General features: G+C 39.9%; 1 protein-coding gene across 1 annotated transcript in view; it reads left to right on the top strand.

The window, feature by feature from the left end:
* Positions 1-21,123, top strand: part of LOC126191464 (myosin-VIIa-like) — a 389,317-nt gene that overhangs the window by 54,053 nt on the left and 314,141 nt on the right. The window contains exons 5-8 of the mRNA XM_049932341.1: positions 763-884; positions 11,997-12,253; positions 17,406-17,571; positions 20,020-20,150. Coding sequence (XP_049788298.1) covers positions 763-884; positions 11,997-12,253; positions 17,406-17,571; positions 20,020-20,150 — 676 coding nt within the window. The remainder of the gene's footprint in view (positions 1-762; positions 885-11,996; positions 12,254-17,405; positions 17,572-20,019; positions 20,151-21,123) is intronic.

Here is a 21,123-nt window from a genome sequence, read left to right as displayed (position 1 = left end):
TTTAAAAATGTTCTAATACATTTGAAAGAAGTATAGTGACAAAAGCTTTACTGAAAGTAAAATTTGTTGTGCATGTAACTTTACAAAAGACACTGCTTCAAACTGAGTCTCAATCTGTTTTCAGTGAATCATAATTTTACCTGTGTGTTGTGATACCTGACAAATATGTAAACAGGTTTTTGGCAGTCCTTTAAATGAGGAAGGCAAGTGGCATCAAAAAGTTAAAACAACTTTAACTTTTAGTGGTGTGACAAAAAGTTGCATCACTTGACTGGAATTTAGATGTTTCCACAAGCACCTTTGATGACACTACTTGAGCGACATCACTTTGATTGCTTGTCAAAACTCAGATTAAGGGCAAAGATTATTCACTTAAGTTAAATCAATCTACTTGTGGTAGGTGCAGATGGAAGCTAATGTAAGCATTGGCTGCAGTTATTGTTTTGCCTGTAGTTTGGCAGCTCATTGAGATATGTGTGTGTGAAGAATACTACTCATGATTCTGTTTCCAGATTACTAATTGGTTGAAAAGTAACGGTTGACTGTTAGAAATATATTGTGTTAAGTATTTCAGATAGTTTAGTTAATTCAAAATATGTTGTCTTTATGTCTAAATAAAAACACTAAAACCAAATTTCAGGTGACGAATTAAAAAAAGTTTCGTTTTTCAATTTTAGCATTTGTAGACAATAGTATTTCCTGTGTTTGCTCTATACATTCCTGTAGCTCTACATTTATCACATTTGTTCATTTTCCTTGTAGTGGTGAAAGTGGTGCTGGCAAGACAGAGAGCACAAAATTAATTCTTCAATATCTAGCTGCTATAAGTGGCAAACATTCCTGGATTGAACAGCAAATCTTGGAAGCAAACCCAGTGTTGGAAGGTAAGCAGATTCTAGAAAAAAGTTGTTTATAGCTTTTGTATAACAGTATATTTCTGTACATTCATACACTTTATTAGAAATAAGTAATTGTTTATTGGGATTTCAGTAGCAGAATATTGCTTTACTGCAGAGTATTTCTGTTTGTTGCATAAGAAGATGTTTTAATGTGTTTTCTTGCAGTTATATTCCACAGTTGTGTTGTGTTATCTCACTTAATATGCTGCTGTAAGAAGTTTCAATAATTAAAAGCAGTGCTATATGTGTAATGCATCATCTTCTGCTTCGTTATATACTGGAAAGTGAGGCAGTACACTGAGATGCTGAACTCGTATTCAATATGAGCAATCTTCAAATCCTCATCCAGTTATCCAGGTTTAGGATCTTTGTGGTTTCCTTAAATTGCTTCAAGAAATGCTGAGGTTGTTCCTTTTGGGAGGTCATAGATGTTAAATTCTAACCTTTGATCTTTTTACATACATACAACATTAATACTTGTTACAGTTACTATTTCATATCTGAAAATTCATTTATTTAGTAGAAGGAGTTGTCATTCAGAAATTCTTTTAATTTGTTTTTAAATGTTGGTTGGCTGTTTGTTAGACTTTTAATGCTATTTGGTGAATACCAAAGATTTCTGTGGCAGCATCATTCACCCCTTTCTCTGCCAAAGCCAGCTTTAACTCAGAATAGTGAAGATCAACCTTTCCTCTAGTGTTATGGCTATGGACTTCGCTGTTATTTTTGCATTGAGATGGGTTATTAATAACAAATTTTATAGGTGAATATACGTGTTGTGAAGGTACTGTGAATATCTTGAGTTCCTTAAATAAATGTCTGCAAGGTGATATTGGGTGGGCTCCAGCTATTATTCTGATTACATGCTTTTGTGCAATGAATACTTTTTCTCTTAAGGGTGAATTACCCCAAAATATGATGCCATGTGAAAGTAATGAATGAAAATAGGTATAGCAGGCTAATTAACTGATATGCTTATCACCAAAATTTGCAATAGCCCTAATAGCATAAGTAGCTGAACCTAACCGTTTCAGTAGATCATCAATGTGTTTCTTCCAATTTAATTTCTCATCAGTATGCACATCCAGTAATGTTGAATGTGCTGCCTTAACAACAGACTTCTGTTCCTAGTCTATATTTATCAACGGTGTTATGCCATTTGACCGAGTGAGGTGGCGCAGTGGTTAGACACTGGACTCGCATTCGGGAGGACGACGGTTCAATCCCGCGTCCGGCCATCCTGATTTAGGTTTTCCGTGATTTCCCTAAATCGCTCCAGGCAAATGCCGGGATGGTTCCTTTCAAAGGGCACGGCCAACTTCCTTCCCCGTCCTTCCCTAATCCAATAAGACTGATGACTTCGCTGTCTGGTCTCCTTCCCCAACCAACCAACCAACCTGTTATGCCATTTACTATACAGATTTGTATATACTGTGTTTTCTCAAAATTTAGTGAGGGTCCATTTGCAGAGAGCCTCTTAATAATTTTCTGAAATACATTATTTACAATTTCCTCAACTGATTCTTGTTTCTTGGGTGTGATTACTATACTTGTATCACAGTGATTTACATTTTAGTCATAAAATGTTCACAGGTATATGAATGATGAAGTCAGAATGAAAAAAAAATGTGTAATGAAAACTTATATTAAACTGACATGTTACGAATTGTCATATTCATGATCTATGTAACAAGTATTACTGTAATGTAATTGCTTATTACATGAATGCTTGAGGGGCTTATCCTGTTACAGGATGTGTTTCCTGCCACCATTAGAGTATGGTGTGTAGTTGTGCCCAACCAAGTTCTACACCTATACACTAGTAAACATTTTTGTGAGGTTTGTGTAAATAAGTAAAATATGTATTTCTAGTTGGTGTCTGCATGGAAGGCTCATTCACTTACATTTTGTTTCATAGCCTGCATGAAAGTGGCTTTCACATAAGCGTAACAAATGTATGCTTTTATATTATGTCTACATTGAACTTCTTTCACTTATGCCTTGTCCAATATGACTGCAAATGATTACACCTTTAGGGAAACTTCATCTTTAATTATGGACTCTGGTAAAGCATAAAAACAAGCCCTGAGTATTAATACAATAATGCAAACTGTCTTTATAATATTGGTTAAAGTGTGTTTCGTAACATCATCATTAGAAACTCTTATACTTGTCCATGACAATAAAGGTCCATACATGATGCGTAGTCTGTTGCAGGATAGCGAAAATGGAGAGAAGTCTTTCCACTTTTGCAATATATTCCAGACATAGTGCCATCAGATTACCATATGTTCAGGCCACTAACAAAGCTCATTGTGCTCACGATATTAATAATAATAATAATAATAATATTTATTCAACATCGAATAATCAAATACAATCCCTAGAAATAATACAGTTTCAGGACATCATACAGATTATTCTTCTAAATATGTCAGTTTATAAATTACAAACTAAAGATTTGTTTGTATTACTAAATTTTACATTTTGATGGATTTTACGTCTGGTAGTATACAATCATGATATTACAAATATTGTTTTTATCAACATTATATTAGTTGTAGGTTACTTAAAACTATGAGCTTGACATACTTATGAAGCACTTTTCATACAGATATAATACTCGTCTAGGGAATAAAAAGGGTTTTCAATTAGAATTCTTTTTAGTTGATCTTTTAATTTGTTAGTAAGAAGGGTTGTGAGACTTTTTGGTAGGGCATTGGCTAGCTTCAGCTCAGCTTCAAGTGCATTTTTTTCATATAAAGCTATTCTCTAGCTATTTACATGGTATCTGAACTTTTGCCTTGTATCATATTGGTGCAGGTCACAGTTGAAATTTGGATTTATTGTTTTCACAAGCAATATAACTTTCAATATGTACACACCTATAATGGTAAGCACACCTAATTTTGGGAACAGATTCCGACATGATTCTTGAGGTTTGGCACCACAAATAATTCTGATAACTTTTTTCTGTGGTATTAATAATGTACTTAGGTTAGCTTGGGTTGTTGCACCCCATATTTCTACAGCATAGTTTAAGTTTGATGAGAATAGGACATGATAAGCAGTTTTTAGTACACCCATGTCCTTACAATATTTGCTAATCATATTTATAGCAAACACATTCTTTGACAGCTTACATGCTAAGGAATCAATATGCATGTCCCATTTGAGGCTGTCCTGGATTGTAATTCCCAAGAACTTTGTCCAGTTTTCATTTTTTACAATGGCATTTCCTACGGATAATTTCATGTAAAATTCTATTTGTTTCCGTGTCTTAAATTCCATCATTGCAGTCTTTGAAGCACTTACATTTAGATGGCTTTCATTAAAATACTTGACTATTTCATTAGTTACACTGTTGCACTGTACCTCCAGACTCTCATAGTCTTTGTGTTTACACACTATTGATGTGTCATCTGCATACAATATTTTTGTACAGTTAGGAAAACAATACTGTATATCATTAACATAAATCAAGAAAAGAAGGGATCCCAAGACAGAACCTTGCGGCACTCCATATTTAATGTCTGTAATTTTAGATTTGTAGGACCCACTGTTTGTTTTAAGCAAGACAAATTGTTTTCTATTGCTCATATACGATTTTATTAGCTCATAGCCAGTTCCTCTGATACCCAGGTGTTTTGACAGTGCCACGACATTTAACAGTGCCACCACGACAGTACGCGCAAACGGCGATAGAGACGCTCCGCAACTCGGCTGAGCGCGGGAGCGCCACCTAGCTACGAACGGCGCTGGCCGCATGTCACGGCACGGCAGTCGAATAAGAGATACTGAGTTGTTATCATGTAAGCAGCTATTGTTTCTAAGTGAGTGTGTTTGAATATCCACACAATTATTGGTGATTAAAGGTTATAACACTTTTTGGGGACGAGGATGGGATACTTTCACTGCGTTGTGGATTTGTGTGTTCATGACGGGGCAGACATGGAACAGCTTATGCAAGCGCTCATTGAACAACAAACACAGTTGACGGCTGCTATTCAGGCGTTGTCGACATCACTTACTCATCGTCTGTCTTCCTCTTCTCCGCCTCCATTCCCTCCTTATGACGAGGCCGCTGAAGACTGGGTCGATTATGAGAAGCGTTTGCAGCAACACTTCTTGGCTTGGCTTGGCGTTGTCGATGCTCCTATGTGTAAGTCGTTATTTCTATCTTGGATTTCCCTACGGATCTATCAGCTGCTATCTCAGTTAGCCCCTCTGCAGGAACCTGCTTCTCTGTCCTTCCAAGAAATGTGTGACTTATTGTCTAACTATTACCGAAAAAACACCCACGTCGTTGCCACCCGCGTGGCATTCTACCGGTGTCGTAAATAGCCCCATCAATCGTACCGGGCTTGGGCGGCGGAACTACACGGTCTGAGTTGGAAATGTCAGTTTGTCACGGACACTCATCATGAGTCTTATGCTGATTCAATGGTTAGGGATGCTATTCTATGGCTTGCTCCTGATAAAGAAGTTCGGCAACGTGCCCTACAACTGCCAAACCCGTCGTTGTCAGAAGTTCTAAGCATCGCTCAATCCTTTGAAGTGTCTCACGCTGCTGGCGCGCAAATAGACGTGTGGTGTGATGTAGGCGCTGTACAGTCAACTTTCGACACGAACAATTTGCCTGTTTCACAGGAGAACGAATATGTGGCGGCGGTTCACTCATGTAAACAACGTCGCATTGGGCCACAACGCTCGCAGCGACAACAGCAACCACAGAAGCAGGTTCGTTCTGCACTTCCTTCTTGTCCACATTGTTTCATACAGCATGACAGGGCCGCGTGTCCAAAACGTTGGGCCACGTGTAATTCATGTAGGAAAAAAGGCCACATTGCTTCTGTGTGTCAGTCCCTTAAAGTTCCTGTCGACGAGGATGAGGCATCGGACATGGATGTTAACTGTGTGCTTCCTCAAACAAATAAGTTGTTTGTTACTGTTCGTGTTCTGGATAAAGACATTCGCATGCAAGTGGACACTGGCTCTGCAGTAACTCTCATTTATTCTCGCACGTATTTGGAGTTGGGCTCCCCTCCCTTGTCTCCAGTTACGCGAAATCTGAGAACTTATAATAAACAGAAAATTCCTATCATTGGCCAGTTTGATGCTTCCACTGCCTACAAGTCTGTTGTTAGGCCCCTCACGTTTTATGTGGTGGATCATGCGGGCACTGAAAACCTGTTCGGTTATGATGCTTTCCAGTTGTTCGGGTTCTCCATTGATGATGATGTGCACCTCATATCTGAGGATATTCCGTATCAACAGCTGGATGGATTTTGTTCTGAATTTTCGTCCGTGTTCTCTGCTGGTCTGGGTCGTGCCAAGGATTTTGAAGCCCACATTACTCTTAAACCTACAGCTCGCCCTAAGTTTTTCCGGGCACGCCCTATTCTGGTAGCGTTGCGTGCACCTGTCAAGGCTGAGATAGACAGGTTAACAGCTTCAGGGATTCTCCTTCCTGTTACCTCCAGTGAATGGGCATCGCCAATCGTGGTGGTTTCTAAACCAAACGGGAGTCTACGATTGTGTGGTGATTTTAAAGCCACTGTCTACGCTCAGAGCCTCATTGACACTTATCCTCTTCCCCGTCCTGAGGAGTTATTTACCAAACTCGCTGGGGGCCAGTTCTTTTCCAAACTTGACTTATCGGAGGCGTACCATCAGTTGCCGTTTGATGCTTCTTCCAAGGAATTTCTCGTCATCAACACTCCTTGTGGGTTGTATCAGTATCAAAGGTTACCATTTGGCGTCGCTAGCGCGCCGGCCATTTTTCGTGGTTTTTGGAACACCTCACGGCTTCTGTTCCCGGCTGCATAAACTATCTGGATGACATTGTTGTCTCAGGGGCCTCCACTGAGGAGCACCTTCGCAATTTGCGTTCACTGTTTTGGGTTTTGCATTCGGCTGGGTTGAGGTGCAATCTGGACAAGTCACAGTTCTTCCAACCCTCCATTGTGTATCTTGGTTTCCACTTGTCCCGTGAGGGTATACGTCCTCTATGTCAGCACGTTGCGGCCATTAACGCTCCACCCTGGCCGTCTACGGTCAAAGAACTTCAGGTGTTTCTAGGCAAGATTGCTTATAATCACAAATTTATTCCATCCGTGGCGGTGGTAGCTCATCCTCTGCATCAGCTGTTATGAAAAAACGTCCCTTTCTGTTGGTCCGACAAGTGTGAGCAGGCTTTTGTCCACCTGAAGGCTCATTTGCAGTCGGCGCCTTGTCTTGCCACATTCCGTCCGGGTCAGCACTTGGTTCTGGCGACTGACACGTCACAGTATGGCCTATAGGCTGTTCTCACCCATCGGTATGAGGATGGGTTGGAACGACCCATCGCCTATGCTTCCAAGACCCTCAACGATGCGCAATGACGTTACTCTCAAATCGAAAAGGAGGCGCTCGCTATCATTTATGCTCTAAAAAAGTTCAGCGTTTTTTTGTATGGTTCTAAGTTTCACCTCATCACCGACCACAAGCCACTGGTCTCTCTGTTCAGCCCATCGGCGTCGCTTCCGGATAAGGCAGCTCACCGCCTGCAACGTTGGGCCTTATACTTGTCTCGTTTTCACTATGAGATTCACTATTGCCCCACAGCCCAGCACGCCAACGCTGACACATTGTCGCGATTGCCGATGGGCCCCGACCCGGTTTTCGATCGTGATGAACTACTCTGTTTCCACATTGATGAGGAAGAAAGTCGTGCGGTCGAGGGTTTTCCACTCACAGGTTTGCAGGTCGCGCCGGCTACTGCGCGGGACCTGGTCCTGTGTCAGGTGATCGGTTTTGTTCAACAGGGTTGGCCGGACAGGACCCAGGGCCGGGCATCGGATCCCCTTCGCAACTACCATGCCTTGCGCCTTCGTCTGTCTGTTCGTGATGTGTTGTTCTTCTGGCCACGGATGGCGCATCTCCACGGGTAGTGGTGCCAGCCTCTCTTTGCAAAGATGTTCTCACACTGTTGCATGAAGGCCATTGGGGTATTTCTCGGACTAAGTCCCTGGCCCACAGGCTTGTTTATTCACCCGGTATTGATTCGGACATCGCCCACATGGTTGCTGCGTGTGGTCAGTGTGCTCAACAACTGGCTGCACCTCGTACAATGCCCTTTCCGTGGCCTGATCCGGCACAGCCATGGGAACGGGTGCACGCTGCCTTTGCCGGCCCCTTCCTCGGTACTTATTGGCTACTGTTGATTGACACCTTCTCGAAGTTTCCGTTTGTTGTTCGATGTCTTTCGTCCACCACTGCGGTGACGACACTGGCTTTGTCCAAAATCTTTGCGCTAGAAGGTCTTCCATCCACGATTGTCACGGACAATGGCCCTCAGTCCTCTTCGCAGGCCTTCCGTGATTTTTGTACTGGACAAGGGATTCATCATGTTACAGCACCGCCCTTCCATCCACAATCGAATGGGGAGGTCGAGCGCCTTGTCTGCACTTTCAAAAGCCAGATGAAAAAATTCCTTAGTGATTTTTCCACAGATGATGCTGTGCTGCAATTTCTGAGTTCTTATCGCTTCACACCTCTAGGTGATCGCAGCCCTGCTGAACTCTTACATGGCCGCCAACCGCGCTCTCTACTGCACCTGCTTCACCCTGTCAGGCCTTGTGCTGTGTCCCCTAGAGCAGGAAAATACTCAGTGGGCACCGACGTGTGGGCACTAGGGTATGGATCTCGCCCTAAATGGATTCCAGGCTCAAGGCTCTTCGCGGCCGCCGGCTTTGTGAAATACGTACGGACGACACCATGGTTGTTTGCCATTACGACCAGATGCGCCCACGAGTGGTGGCCACGCCAGTGCCACTGCCCCTTCCTTCACCTCCACCAGCCACTGCTGCCGATCTCCCGTACGTGTTGATTCAGCCGCCGTCGCTACCGTTTCCGAGTACGCTGGAACCGGCCCCAGTCGCGACGCCGCCTTCTCTGGGACCCATCACGCTGGAGCACACCCCCAGATCCACGACACCTATGGATGCTGCTCCCGAGTTTTCACCCATCATCTCGTCCAGGAGGCACGTTCCATGCATGAGCTTCCGTCCTGGACATTTTCGACCATACTCTCGTGTTTCTCCGCGGGATCTTCTTGGGGCCTCACAAGAGGCCATGGATGTCTCCGCACTGTCCATGTCTCCAAGGAAGTGAGTGTTTTTTTGTCAAGGAGGTAAAAGTGTTGTGACAGTGCCACGACATTTAACAGTGCCACCACGACAGTATGCGCAAACGGCGATAGAGGCGCTCCACAACTCGGCTGAGCGCAGGAGCGCTACCTAGCTACGAACGTCGCCGGCCGCATGTCACGGCATGGCAGTCGAATAAGAGATACTGAGTTGTTATCATGTAACCAGCTATTGTTTCTAAGTGAGTGTGTTTGAATATCCACACAATTATTGGTGATTAAAGGTTATAACACCAGGTTCCACAGCTTGTCAAGTAATATGGTGATGTTGACACAATCAAAAGCTTTTTCTAGGTCAAGGAACACTCCAGTTACATACTCCTTGTTCTCTATGGCCGTTATTATTTTGTCTGTTAATTGTGCTGCTGCTACTGATGTTGACTTGTTTTTCATAAAGCCATTCAAATATTAAATTGTGTTGACTCAGGAATGTCATTAGTCTAGTATAAATAACTTTCTCAACTACCTTAGAAAATGCAGGTAAGATTGAGATGGGGCGGTAGTTTTCAATTTTAGATTTATCACCTTTCTTGTGAATCGGGGTTACTTGTGCTGTCTTTAGACTATCTGGGAAACAACCTGATGCAATTACATCATTTACTGCTGTGGCCATGGCATCAGATATGTTGTCAATGAATCTTTTCAGTGTACTGACAGACAATCCATCATAGCCTGCTGATTTTGTATTTTTTAATGACATTACTATGTTTTTGACTTCCTTGTTATTGGTTGGGGCCAAGTATATGCTTTGTTTGATTGGAATGCCCCTATATCTATGCTGAAGATTCTTAAAATGGTCATTGACAGATTTTCCAACAGAAGAAAAGTACTCATTAAAAACATTTGCAATCTGACATTGACATTTCATGATATGTCCTTTGTGGCTTATAGTAAAATCACTTGTTGATCTGTCCTTACAATCCCTAAAGCTATTTATTACTTTCCAAACAACTAAACCTGTGTTAGTAGTGTTTTTAACATTGTGGCTACATATTTACTTTTAGTTTCTAGCAGAAGATCTTTATAGTAATCCTGATAGTTCTTAAATTCTACCTTTAGTCTGTTATTATTGTATTATTTATCATTGCATATTGGAAAAGTCTAAGTTTCTCTCATGCTGTTTTTACTTCATGATTTATCCAGTTATTTTTTTGTATCTTTTTGCAGTCATTTACTGTAAAGGTCATTTCTGGACATGAGACATTGAAGCAATAATAAAAATCTGATGAAAACTCACTGAAAGTAATGCTGTTTTTTTCACCCCATTGTAAGCTTTTTAGCAAGCTGTTGAAATCTTTAACATTGTCATCATTGGTCATTCTATTTGTCACATATTGTTTCTCTTTTCTATTGACATGAAGATTTTCAGCTTCTATCAATACCTGTACTGCGTGGTGGTCAGAAATGGCAAGCTTCAGAACTGATGCACTGCATGTAAAGTGGGATATGTTAGTTATAATGTTGTCAATGTATGATTTTACACTATTGACCTCTCTAGTGGGCTCGTTTATCAGAAATGTTAAGTTAAATTGAGCTAGTATTAGCATTAGTTTTTTAGATACAGAGTCATTGGACAGCAAGTCAATGTTTATATCTCCAGTTAGTATTATGTTAACCCAGCCATTTTTATTGCAGTGTTTACTGTTAATGTCAACAAGCAGGTCATTAAGAACATCAAAGAAACTATCTAGGCTACCAGATGGAGGTCTGTATAGGCCTATAATAATTAAGTTCTCTTTCCCCCACTTATAATTAATTGCTGCTAGTTCTATTACACCCTCAATGCTGAAAGCACTTACATCTATTACACTATAATTACTACCACCGGCTGCAAAGATAGCTACCCCACCACCACGTTTCTCTTTTCTACTGACGGCAGAGCAAAAGTTCATGGAAGACATGGTTACTGGATTTTCTTTGGACAAGTGTATGAAGAGTAGAGGCACTGATTTTTGCTACATGGGATGCATACCCTCATTCCTTTCTTCAAAGATGGATTAAAACAGTTTAAAAGAATGGAGATTATATTGAGAAGTGAAAAATTACTTCCAAAATGTTACACCAAACATGGTGTTTTCTTGTTAATTAGCTGATAGAGAAATTAGAAGGAATTACTTTTTGAACAACTTTCAGTCTCTTGTATAGAGTAACATGTGAGACAGAGAGGTGAGGCAGACCAGGATTGAATCTGCGTAACAGATTAATGATCACATGTTTAGTGCACCGGCTGGCCTAAGTTTCTTGTTTAGGCAAATGCTGGGCTATTGCTATTTCTGCCTCAGAAAATATTGTATTCAAATAATTGAAACATGATAACATAGAACAAAGATTACATGATTTACAGACAATTGATGATAGCATTTCCTTCCCATAGGTTAACTAATGAACGTGGTAGCATCCAGCTACAAAGCTAAAATAAAATAAATTTACCAAATCATGAAAATAGTGGACCTTGTTTGATGGGGTACACCCTAGGAACAATGACTTTCAATAACTTTCATAATAGTAACTAAAAATCAAAACTGCAACTGCTTTGTAGTCATGGCACCCCAAAAGTCCAACTGATGTGTTCATTAATAAAAATAGTACATAGGATTGCAAACTGGAGAGCTTAAGTTTCTTTGTACAAAATTAAGAACACAACACTTATCCATGTGTTTTTCATGTGAATTGAATGACTTGCAAGTACTATAACTTAAGGTTTATAAGGGAAAGGAAATACAAAAAGTATTTATTTAATAAATTTGCAGACAATAACATACCTTTGCTATAATGGTCATCTGTAAACATTTGTTATTTCATGATTTCTCTCTTCTTAGAGTTAAAACAACAAGTGTGTGATTAAAGGTATGAATGCAATTTCAGAGGCAGTAACAAATTTAATGTATTAAAATTGATCATCATTTCAGCTTTTGGAAATGCCAAGACAATACGCAATGACAATTCATCCAGATTTGGAAAATATATCAACATCAATTTCAGCCAAGAATGTGTCATTGAAGGTGCTGCAATTGAGCAGTATCTTTTGGAAAAGTCTCGTATTGTTTCACAAAATAATGGTGAACGTAATTACCATATATTTTATGAAATGCTTGCTGGTTTGACAATTGATGAGAAGATAAGCCTTGACCTCAGAGGACCTGCAGATTATCATTACCTCACTGGGGTGAGTAACAGTTGTCAATAATTTTCTAAAAAAGAGAAAAATTTCTTTCAGCTTAGAATATTTTGGCAATGATTAGCTTATTCATGTAGATAAGCTCATTGGACATAGTACTGGTCACTCCCTTAGAGGAGCACTCTGGTCATTTTGCAGCACTGTAGACATTGTAGCAATTGTACCTGTCAGTCATGTTACCCTCCAATGCTGGTATAAGTTGTGACAGTGAAGTGGCATGTATGTGCCAGTTGGTTGTATGGAATCAGTGTAATACGAGGTGCATTCAAGTTCTAAGGCCTCCGATTTTTTTTCTAATTAACTACTCACCCGAAATTGATGAAACTGGCATTACTTCTCGACGTAATCGCCCTGCAGACGTACACATTTTTCACAACGCTGACGCCATGATTCCATGGCAGTGGCGAACACTTCTTTAGGAGTCTGTTTTGACCACTGGAAAATCGCTGAGGCAATAGCAGCAAGGCTGGTGAATGTGCGGCCACGGAGAGTGTCTTTCATTGTTGGAAAAAGCCAAAAGTCACTAGGAGCCAGGTCAGGTGAGTAGGGAACATGAGGAATCACTTCAAAGTTGTTATCACGAAGAAACTGTTGCGTAACGTTAGCTCGATGTGCGGGTGCATTGTCTTGGTGAAACAGCACACGCGCAGCCCTTCCCGGACGTTTTTGTTGCAGTGCAGGAAGGAATTTGTTCTTCAAAACATTTTCGTAGGATGCACCTGTTACCATAGTGCCCTTTGGAATGCAATGGGTAAGGATTACGCCCTCGCTGTCCCAGAACATGGACACCATCATTTTTTCAGCACTGGCGGTTACCCGAAATTTTTTTGGTGGCAGTGAATCTGTGTGCTTCCATTGAGCTGACTGGCGCTTTGTTTCTGGATTGAAAAATGGCATCCACGTCTCATCCATTGTCACAACCGATGAAAAGAAAGTCCCATTCATGCTGTCGTTGCACGTCAACATTGCTTGGCAACATGCCACACAGGCAGCCATGTGGTCATCCGTCAGCATTCGTGGCACCCACCTGGATGACACTTTTTGCATTTTCAGGTCGTCATGCAGGATTGTGTGCCCAGAACCCACAGAAATGCCAACTCTGGAGGTGATCTGTTCAACAGTCATTCGGCGATCCCCCAAAACAATTCTCTCCACTTTCTCGATCATGTCGTCAGACCGGCTTGAGCGAGCCCGAGGTTGTTTCGGTTTGTTGTCACACGATGTTCTGCGTTCATTAAACTGTCGCACCCACAAACGCCACTTTCGACACATCCATAACTCCATCACCACATGTCTCCTTCAACTGTTGATGAATTTCAATTGGTTTCACACCAAGCAAATTCAGAAAACAAATGATTGCACGCTGTCCAAGTAAGGAAAATGTCGCCATTTTAAGTATTTAAAACATTTCTCATTCTCGCCGCTGGCAGTAAAATTTCTTCTGCCGTACGGTGCTGCCATCTCTTGGACATATTGACAATGAACGTGGCCTCATTTTAAAACAATGTGCATGTTTCTATCTCTTTCCAGTCTGGAGAAAAAAAATCGGAGGCCTTAGAGCTTGAATGCACCTCGTAAGATGGGATGTGACAGAATGGCAGAAAGTAGTTATGGTGACTTGACTATGACCACACCTTGTATGAAGGCATCAGATCTGTTGTTTTATCAAAGTAGATCAGGGACCCAAGCAATAGACAGAGATCAGAGATTGTCAGGAGGGCCACATAATGTATAACTTTAACTCAACATAAGTTTTCAGTTACAGTAAGGATTTTAGGCCATAGTAGCAGTATGTAAATCACAATTCATGGCAACTATGACAAATATAGGGTGTACATAAAGTCTGGGAACACTTTAAATTATTTACTGCACAAGAACCAAACATTGTACAGATATACATATGTCATTTTGAAGAGAAACCCTGAAAGTTTTTTTTACAAACATTTGATATGAAAACCATGAGTAACCCAGCAGATGTCAATATGGTAATCAAATTCTTGCCATACCTGTCCCATCCCAGCATGGCATTGTTGATTGTGGCAGTTGCTTCCTGTATTCTCTCCTGGAGCTCTGCTACTTCACATAGTAGGGGCGGTACATACACCAGATCTTTAATGTGTCCCCACAGAAGAAAGTCACATGGAGTGAGATCTGGTGATTGGAGAGGCCATTTCATGAAACAGCCGTCCCTTCTGTAGCACGGCCAATCCATCGATACCACAGCTCCGTGTTCAGGTACCCATGAACTTCAGTATGAAAATGGGGTGGAGTCCCATCTCATTGAAAGATGAATGGAGAGTCCGATTTCATTTGAGGCACCAGCCATTGCTGCAACATGCCCAACACACAGAAACCTTGCTCCACACCTGAACTGTTCATGTTTGCGACTAGCGCTGAGTATCAGCAAATTACCAAACTACGCTGTGGCAGTATTCACGAAAACGAGCTTGCAGGGTTTCTCTTCAAAATGACATATGTATGATATCTGTACAATGTTTGGCTCTTGTGCAGTAAATAATTGGAAGTGTTCCCAGACTTTATGTTCACCTGCATGTTTGTTGTTTCAGAAAGTATATTCATTTAGAAAAGTCGACTTCTGTGGTAGGCAGAGAGTACCACAGTGATCATACTTATTATGACAGTGCTGTATGCAAATTATCCAGTTAATAAGTACCTGAAAACAAATAAAATGGTATTTGTAATAAGATAATATGAAAAGGGAATCTCTTAATCCTGTTAAAGTTAGTTTCATAAAATAATGGGTATGAAGGTGGGCGTCCATGATGCTCTTTTACACAACAGCTGATAGTTGAAAGTCTCTTTTATATTAAAATTTGCTACAAATAGTAAATTTTAGCACAAAATCAGTATACAGTGTTAGAAGCTGGTTAAAAAACCCTTCTAATAATGCATCCATTCATCCTTGTATGATAGTATGTGTTGAGAAAAAGCTATGCTCACTTGAGAAATAATATATGTGGTAACTATCACATCTGCAAGGAGTGACGTACTACTTACAACCATGTAACACAGTGTAAAAAAAGTGGTTCTAAAATGATGTTAACTGACAGAGATTTAAGATTAGTCTCATGCACATCCAATGACAATTATTTTCAAATCTGACAGGATCTGCTGCTTTTAGTGAATGCAGGTCCATTTCTATCATTTTATGACTGACCGTTCTGAAGCAAACTGCATGCAATGGACATTTGAAGACAAATACTTTGCAAAACACTGTTGCTCACAGAACTTCATCAAGCTGCACATCTTCAGTGTGCCAGAAGCTGGACAGTAGCTGACAGAAGGCATGTAGTGTGGTTTTGTGAATTGTAATTTTTGCTTCTTTTCAAATGATGTAAGCTACTTAATGAACCAACAGATCAATGAGGCATTTAACAGGCAGTATGTGGAGGAGTAGGTCACCCCTGAGTTGGTTCTGTGATATTTTAGGTGTGTTTCCCATTCCATGCATTGGTGCTATTTATTCATGTTACAATGAACATTTCATTTCAACATTCTTGGTGACCAAGTTTCTACTGAACTGACATATACGTCAGTCAGGTCACATCTACATGTTCAGAGAAGATAATTTCTGGATGGAGGATCCAATGGTGAGTGTCATCTTCCTACCTGTCAACCATCCTTCCCTTCAATTTTCCCTCCACCGTCCTGTATTGTTTCTTCCCTCACCCCCTCTATCTGATACAACCTCTCATTCCAACTGAGCTGCAATGCTGCTAGAATTAAATGGTCAGGACCATTAACCATGCAGGTATTCTTGTGTGTATGTTTATTCTGTGTTACAACAATATGGAAAGGATAGACTGCTAGTCATGGCTTAGAGAATTTGTTGAGTCACAGACAGGCACAATGAATAAGAATGCTAGAAATATATAAGTAGTGGCAATCTATCCTTTTCATATTGTTGGTATTCCATCCTGAACTTTCCATTGTTTTATTTGTACTAGTTAACTCTGCAGGAGGACATTTTCGAGTAGCTCAGCAATGTCTTTAGTCTTGTTTGTGCTCAGTGTCTCAACTATTTGGTGACTTGTCACCTTTACTTTTTACATTACTTATATTCCACTACAAACTTTCTATGACCATATTTATTTCCCTAACATTTTGCATTTTAAGAGTTGCTGGAAACGACAGTTGCCATGATGCCCGAGGAAATTGTTAGGCTATATGAAGGAAACTCTGATTCTGAAAGCTAGGATTATGCCATGTTTTTATGTCTGTTTCTGTTGCTGACTGATTGTTATGAACGATTTCTGTCTGTGGTTTATTACTATGTGAAGAGTTAAAACACAATGCAAATTAAGTTACAGTTATTGGTGATGTAAGAAACATACATCAAATTATGAAGTTGGCAAAATGTATGGGTCATATTATTTTATTTATCTGAATGACCTAGTACTAAAATTACATACTGTACTCTTTCTATATTATTTAACTTGCATTATAATGATGTATCACAGATACCTATATATTCCATGTTTTCTTTGTAATACATTCTTATAGTATCTTCTGCAGTAGTTGGTTATTTTTGTGTATGTGTTTTCCTCTTTTAAGCAGATGCAATTTAAAAGAGTGTTACACCATAACAGTCTCTTAAATTGCCATGCATTTAAGATGGAGAGGGAAAAAAGTAACAGTTACTTCATGTACTACGTTTGTTACCTTTTATTAACAGTTGAATCTTTTATCACTCTCATTTCTTCATCAAATATGTAGTCCTACTGTTGTAGTATACACATCATCACCAGCTGTAGTTTGTTTGCTTACTTGTTGAGGACTAACATGATTTCTAAAATGAATCACTCTTTCCATGAACTATTATTCACATTTAAGCAAACTTTTTTTTATTATCCATTAGATTTTCCTCTTCTTTCTCCCATTTCTTGTATACTCTTTTTGTGTAGTGGAGATGTTTAAAAATACTGTCTGGAATACTGATCAATAGTAATGTGTGAAGTTTTAGGCATTTATATAGTATAAAGTTTCAGGATGGAAAAAATAAGATTATTCACTACTCATCCTTTGCACCTGCTAGAAAACTTCAACTTATGACTTGAACTCATATACACCATTTATTCTTGACTTTGACCAATTCTTGTTGTTTATTTACTATTTCAAGGGAGGCACTCTAACTTGTGAAGGCCGTGATGATGCCAAAGATTTTGCTGTAGTCAGAGCAGCTATGAAAGTCTTAAATTTTAATGAGAATGAAGTCTGGGAAATTATAAAACTTTTGGCTGTGGTTCTGCACCTGGGAAACATCAAGTACAAAGCCAAAGTTATAGGTTTGTATCAGTTTATAAAATTCTTCTCTATACTTTGAAGTAATAACCTGGTAACTAATACAACCAAATCAATATTGAAACTACATAAGATTAAATATTTACTGCAGGTGTCTTGTAGAAACATAAATATGTGTGATTTTGAGACAGAAAAGGAGAGTCTGCTTACTAACAGCTGAAACAGAAACCATTGAATCAAGGAAAGAAAAAACCTTTCAAAAACAAAAAATGTGTACTTTTTCAGAAAATTAACTCATATATAGAATACTGGGAGAGAAACTAAATATGATATTTACAGACACGGGATGGCAGGTAATATTGTCCCATACCCTTAATCAGCAAAAACACAAAATAAAGGAACATTGAAGAAAAAGTATTAATATGTAGCATGTTGGAAGGCATCTCTGTGCAATGAGAAAAAATAATAGTGAAGCGTGGAGATGAGATTTGTTTACCCATGGTGCCAGAGGGGACAGACACCTTCCATGTTGCCAAACATTCCGCAGTTTTGCTGTACACAACAATGAATAACATTGTACCACCATTGAAGTATGGTTGCACCATAGGCTGGAGGAGAGCAGTTATCACACCCAGTGCTATTCATGGCAATACTTCTGGAGGAACAGTAAATTTCATTAGCTGATGGCAGTTGGTGAAGATGAATCCACAGAGCAGTTCAGAGGTGGGCCGCATTCTGACAAAGTGTTCAGTAAGAAGGTGAGGCAGGCAGTTAATATCTCAAATATGAAAGCTAAATACTAAAGCAATTAATTAATTTATAGATGAAGACAAGTAAAGAAACTCATGGGAAAAAGTTACTGTGGAAAATGTGGTAAGAACTTAACTTTAATTAAAAAGTAAAATGGACGAGATAGAAAAATTTTCCAAGTGAATTTTGGAAAAATAGGCAGATTCCATAAAACAGAGGCAGAAGGCAACTACTAACAGAAGAGGAAGGAGGCAGAAAAAACTGTTGATAAGAATTTAGAGCAATAACTGTACAATGTTAAAAAATTGATTGAGACAAGGCATATAGTCACTGTTGACCTTAGTTATTTTGACACCTTAAGTGAGTAATGCAGTTGGCACCCACAGAAGTTTACTGCTGTATGAAAAGGCACTACCAGATTTTAGCGCACTGGTGAACAAAACTGCATGTGACTGCTGTGGTGTTGCCGCAAGAGTAAAGACTTTTCATCATGCTAGTCTGGATGCAAAACTGTTAACTATGTAAGTGGAGGGGAAAAAATCCAGATTTCCCCCTCCTGTTCCAGACACAAAATTCAGGCACTCTAGATGACTGTCTAGTTCATTTACATGGTAGACCAGTCCTTGCATATGGTGAGAATTTACTATGTGTTGTAACCACACCCTGATCCTGCTTTTGAATCCTACTTCGTGGCCAGCAAAATGATATTCGCTATTGTTTGTCTGTCAATTTGTGGCAATTCTGTTCTGATAGAGAACTGGGCACAAAGTCAAATACAAAATACTGAATGAAATGTTTATAGCAGTTGATGATTGCATGGTATCACCCTCTGATGATGACATATATTTCACACTTTAGGGAATCTTATGTGTACTTCTAAACCTGTTACAATATATCTGATGAAAATAGAATACATGGGACTCACTTTTAAGGGCAAATAATGGACGTAATTTGTTTGTCAGAGAAGATGTCTAACCTAGATCCATGACACTATCCACATTGTTTTTTCCTGTTGATGTCCCTCTGCACACTTCACAGACTAAACCATAATACTGATTTTTTTCTGATACTTTTGCTTATTCACTCAATGCTTATCACCTAAATTAGTTAACTGTTGTGATTCTCACTTCAGACCACAACATTTATTGTGCATAAATAACTTCCGTAACATCAACATAAATTGTCAGTTAGTCCTTGTACCAAACAGTAATAGTTCTTGTCAAAATATCCATGCAAGCCACCAATAGAAACTATCATGGGCTTGTTCCATAATAGTGAAATAGAGTCCAAGCATGGCTTAGCTAGATGAGTCTTTCCTAATGAAAGTTCTACATACGTAAGTGCTGATGGAAATCATAAGTTCAGGATTTGCAGCACTACACACACAGTATGAAATCAAAGCATTGTGTAGTCTGTATGTAGAAGTGAGTTGGATAACAGCAACTGAGGAAGAGAATGATGCCAGGAAGTCTTTTATTTGGCTGCTGTGGAAGCTCACTGTGATAGTTGCTGCGTTCAAAGCATAGGTATGCTCATTAGATGTGTATTTTGTATGTGATTGATGTCTGGCATATAAAGACTGAGATATCTTCTAATCATGAGGTCAGAAGAAACTGCATGCATGTTACTTCATTATCTTCTTTTATTTGTAGATTCGTAAATTAATGTAGTTATTTGTATGTGATGAATGCAATTGTTGAATTTTCAGGCATTCTATTACAGTTATGTTTTCTTGTTTGCAGCTAACATTGATACATCTGAGATACCTGATAAGGTACATGCCAAGAAAATTGCTGATATACTTGGTGTACCAATAGAACCACTTATAGAAGCACTCACCCATAAAACAATATTTGCTCATGGAGAAAAAGTGGTATGTATACAGATCTGTCAGCTGTAAATTTGCTTGTATTTCCTGTTCTCTATTTATCTGTATATCACTTTGAAAAACTCCATATTTCTTTCACATTTGCAGAGTACTTGTGAACTAAACCTTAGTCTTTCTTACAATATTATTGTGAACACACATCTCTGAAATTAAATAAATATGTTGTAACATTTACACATTATCAGTACCCAACATGAGGTGTGTATGCTCGGCAGCATGTTGCAGCCTTTTTTGATCCTGTGTATAATGCCAATACTATTATAAATGTAGATTCATTCACAATTGAGTTGGAGATATATACAGCATGGGTTGTTAATGTGGAGAGAAAAGGGAGGAGGAGGAAATAGCAGACAGAAAGGGGGAAAGGAGGAGACAGACACAGTTACGGGGGAGGAAGGGGAGGGGGAAATGGACAGAAAGAGAAGAGGAGGAGGGGGCAGGTCAACTGATTGGGATGTCATCAGATCTTGCACAGCTCGTCAATGTGACACTCTTGACCAGGAATGGTATTATACAACTCACTCCACTTTGCTTGATTCTGGATACGCTGTACATGGTAACTCCATTTTTGAGGTTTTGGAGGCACAGTGCTTTTCAGGCACCACCATATCAAGAGTGTACAGAGAGCCTTCAGTCTGGTCAAACTACTACCACCAGAGCCAACTAATAATGGAAAAAATGTGTTGGTGAAGAGTGGATCTCATCAGTTGTAATGTGGTAACTGAGTCCACCTGCACCTCCCCTCCCCTCCTCCGCGCCCCTGTCATCTGCTCCTTCCTCCTCTGTCTATCTTCTCCACCCCCTCTAAGTCAATTTTCTCCTACCACTTCTCTCTCACCATCCCTTCCTGCCTCTGTCTCTATCCATCTCTCCTCTTCCCTCTCTATGTCTATCTCCTCCTCTCCCCTCTCTCTGCCCACCTCCTCCTCTTCTCTTTCTGTCCATTTCCTCCTCCCCT

The sequence above is a fragment of the Schistocerca cancellata genome, chromosome 6 (genome assembly GCF_023864275.1).
Source record: "Schistocerca cancellata isolate TAMUIC-IGC-003103 chromosome 6, iqSchCanc2.1, whole genome shotgun sequence".
Classification (NCBI taxonomy): domain Eukaryota; kingdom Metazoa; phylum Arthropoda; class Insecta; order Orthoptera; family Acrididae; genus Schistocerca; species Schistocerca cancellata.
The sequence above is the reverse complement of the archived record's forward strand: the minus strand, read 5'-3'. Positions and strand labels throughout refer to the sequence as shown.